The sequence below is a fragment of the Rhagoletis zephyria genome, unplaced genomic scaffold (genome assembly GCF_001687245.7).
Source record: "Rhagoletis zephyria isolate East Lansing unplaced genomic scaffold, Rhagoletis_zephyria_1.1 Rzeph_scaffold_02818, whole genome shotgun sequence".
Taxonomy (NCBI): Eukaryota; Metazoa; Arthropoda; class Insecta; order Diptera; family Tephritidae; genus Rhagoletis; species Rhagoletis zephyria.
This window is the reverse complement of record NW_016159902.1, coordinates 47,358-49,381: the sequence shown is the minus strand read 5'-3', so window position 1 is coordinate 49,381 and position 2,024 is coordinate 47,358. Positions and strand designations below refer to the sequence as shown.

At 36.8% G+C, this 2,024-nt stretch overlaps 1 protein-coding gene across 1 annotated transcript; it reads right to left on the bottom strand.

The window, feature by feature from the left end:
* Nucleotides 1-921: 921 nt before the first annotated feature.
* LOC108367792 (uncharacterized) lies at nucleotides 922-1,719 on the bottom strand. Its single transcript, XM_017622489.1, has one exon. It carries the CDS (start codon nucleotides 1,717-1,719, stop codon nucleotides 922-924), a length of 798 nt encoding a protein of 265 aa, XP_017477978.1.
* Between the last annotated feature and the right edge of the window lie 305 nt (nucleotides 1,720-2,024).

Genomic DNA, 2,024 nt, shown 5'->3' with positions numbered 1-2,024 from the left:
AACGCGCGCATTTTCTGCTCTAAGTGCAGCGATTTCTTTTACAACAGTATGCAATGTAACTTGAATATCGGATTGTTCATTAGAATTTTCAACCATTTTGTTATTATAAGAGTTAATAAAGTTAGAATTGACACCAGATTGAGCGGGAGAGATCTCTTTCAGATCAGCAGAGGGCGGAGGCGAGCGACTGGAAAAGCGGCGCTCATCCATACAATCTTTGCAAAAGAACGGCTTTGCGGAAGATGTCAGAAATTCGAGATCAGCTGGCTTAAGACCAACACAACGCAAGTGATAAAACTCTTTACACTTTGCGCACAGCACTTTTGTTTGAGTACTACGATCAACTTTTTGGCCACATATGCAAGGCATTTTAGTGAAATTATTGTTGAAATTTTTAATTAAATGACTAGCGGACCCGACAGACTTCGTCCTGTCAAAAAGATTTGTAATCTGGCAGTTTTTTGTTCCTACGTATTTTATAGTCGGGGCAAAAAATTCTCCTGAACAGAACCGTGACCCTGGTGATAGGGCGTTGTGAATAAAAAATAATTAAATAAAACATATATATGCATTTAATAGTAAGTAATCTCTTTATTGTTAATCATGTGAAACATAATTATTAACAAAAATCAGTTTTATTTTCATTGTAGTGCTTTGTGATATACGATGTTTTTTGTTTGATTACCTGGCGCATAGACAAACAAATCTGATGGTTTTCCAACACGGGAACAGGCAACATAAAATTGACCATGTGAGAAACATGGGTTTTCCAGATTAATACCACAAACACTTAATGATTACCCCTGGGACTTGTTTATGGTCATAGCAAAAGCAAGCCGCACTGGAAACTGTAGTCGGTTAAACTCAAATGGCACATCAATCGGAATCATTGGGATGCGCGGTATGAGAACATCTTCTCCTTTATACTTTCCTTTCAGTATAGTTGCTTCTATCACGTTGTTTAGTAATTTTTTTATCGCTAACCGTGTGCCGTTGCAAAGACGCGGTTGGTTGATATTTCGCAACATTATTCATCAGCGAATTTAAAAATTCCTGTGGATAGTTGACTACATCATCTTGGTTAGTAGCCGAATCAACTGATTTATATATCGTCGATTCGCCTGTAATTTGTTCTTGAATTTTGAAATTTAATTCATTTACATCTATGTTTTTTGCAGCCAATATAGCTCGTTCGCTCAACCAATCATGGTTTCTGTAATTTTGAGAAACATCAGGAAACACCTTCTGAATAAGTTCATCTTTTGATCGAGTTAACTGACAAAAACTTTGAGGAAAGTTAATGCAGCCAGTCAACATGTCTATAGGAAATTTGCCATTACTAATGTCAATGAGTTGTTTGGAGAATATGTTTTCAGATTGGTCATTTTGCAACTCGACACGCATATTCTTGCTTAAATGAAGTACTTTGACATGTTTCCACAAATTGGAGGACTTTAGACATGCATTGATTTCATCAGCTGGCGTTGATCGTGGAATCACTGGCAATGTTTGACGAAAATCTCCTGCTAATAAAATCATTGAACCACCAAATCGGGTATGATTGCTCCGTAGATCTTTTAAGGTTCTGTCTAAAGCCTCCAAAGATTTTTTATGTGCCATCGTGCATTCAACCCAAACAATCAATTTACATTGCTGCAAAACCTTTGCCATTGCAGAGTTTTTCGAAATATTGCAGGTTGGAGTTTCATTGCTTTGCATATTTAATGGCAATTTTAGTGCTGAATGGGCTGTTCGACCACCTTCAAGCAAAGTTGCTGCGATTCCCGACGAAGCGAGTGCAAGTGCAATTTTATTTTGTGAGCGAATTGTTGCTAATATTAATGAAATCAAAAAAGTTTTTCCTGTACCACCAGGTGCATCTAAGAAGTAAATCCCTCCAGTTTCATCATTTGTTACTTTCATAAGAGTATCAAATACATACTTCTGTTGTTCATTCAACAGTGGAAGATTTGTTTGAATTAATTCTTTCAAAGTGTTGAGATCATACAGTTTTTCTCGATGCA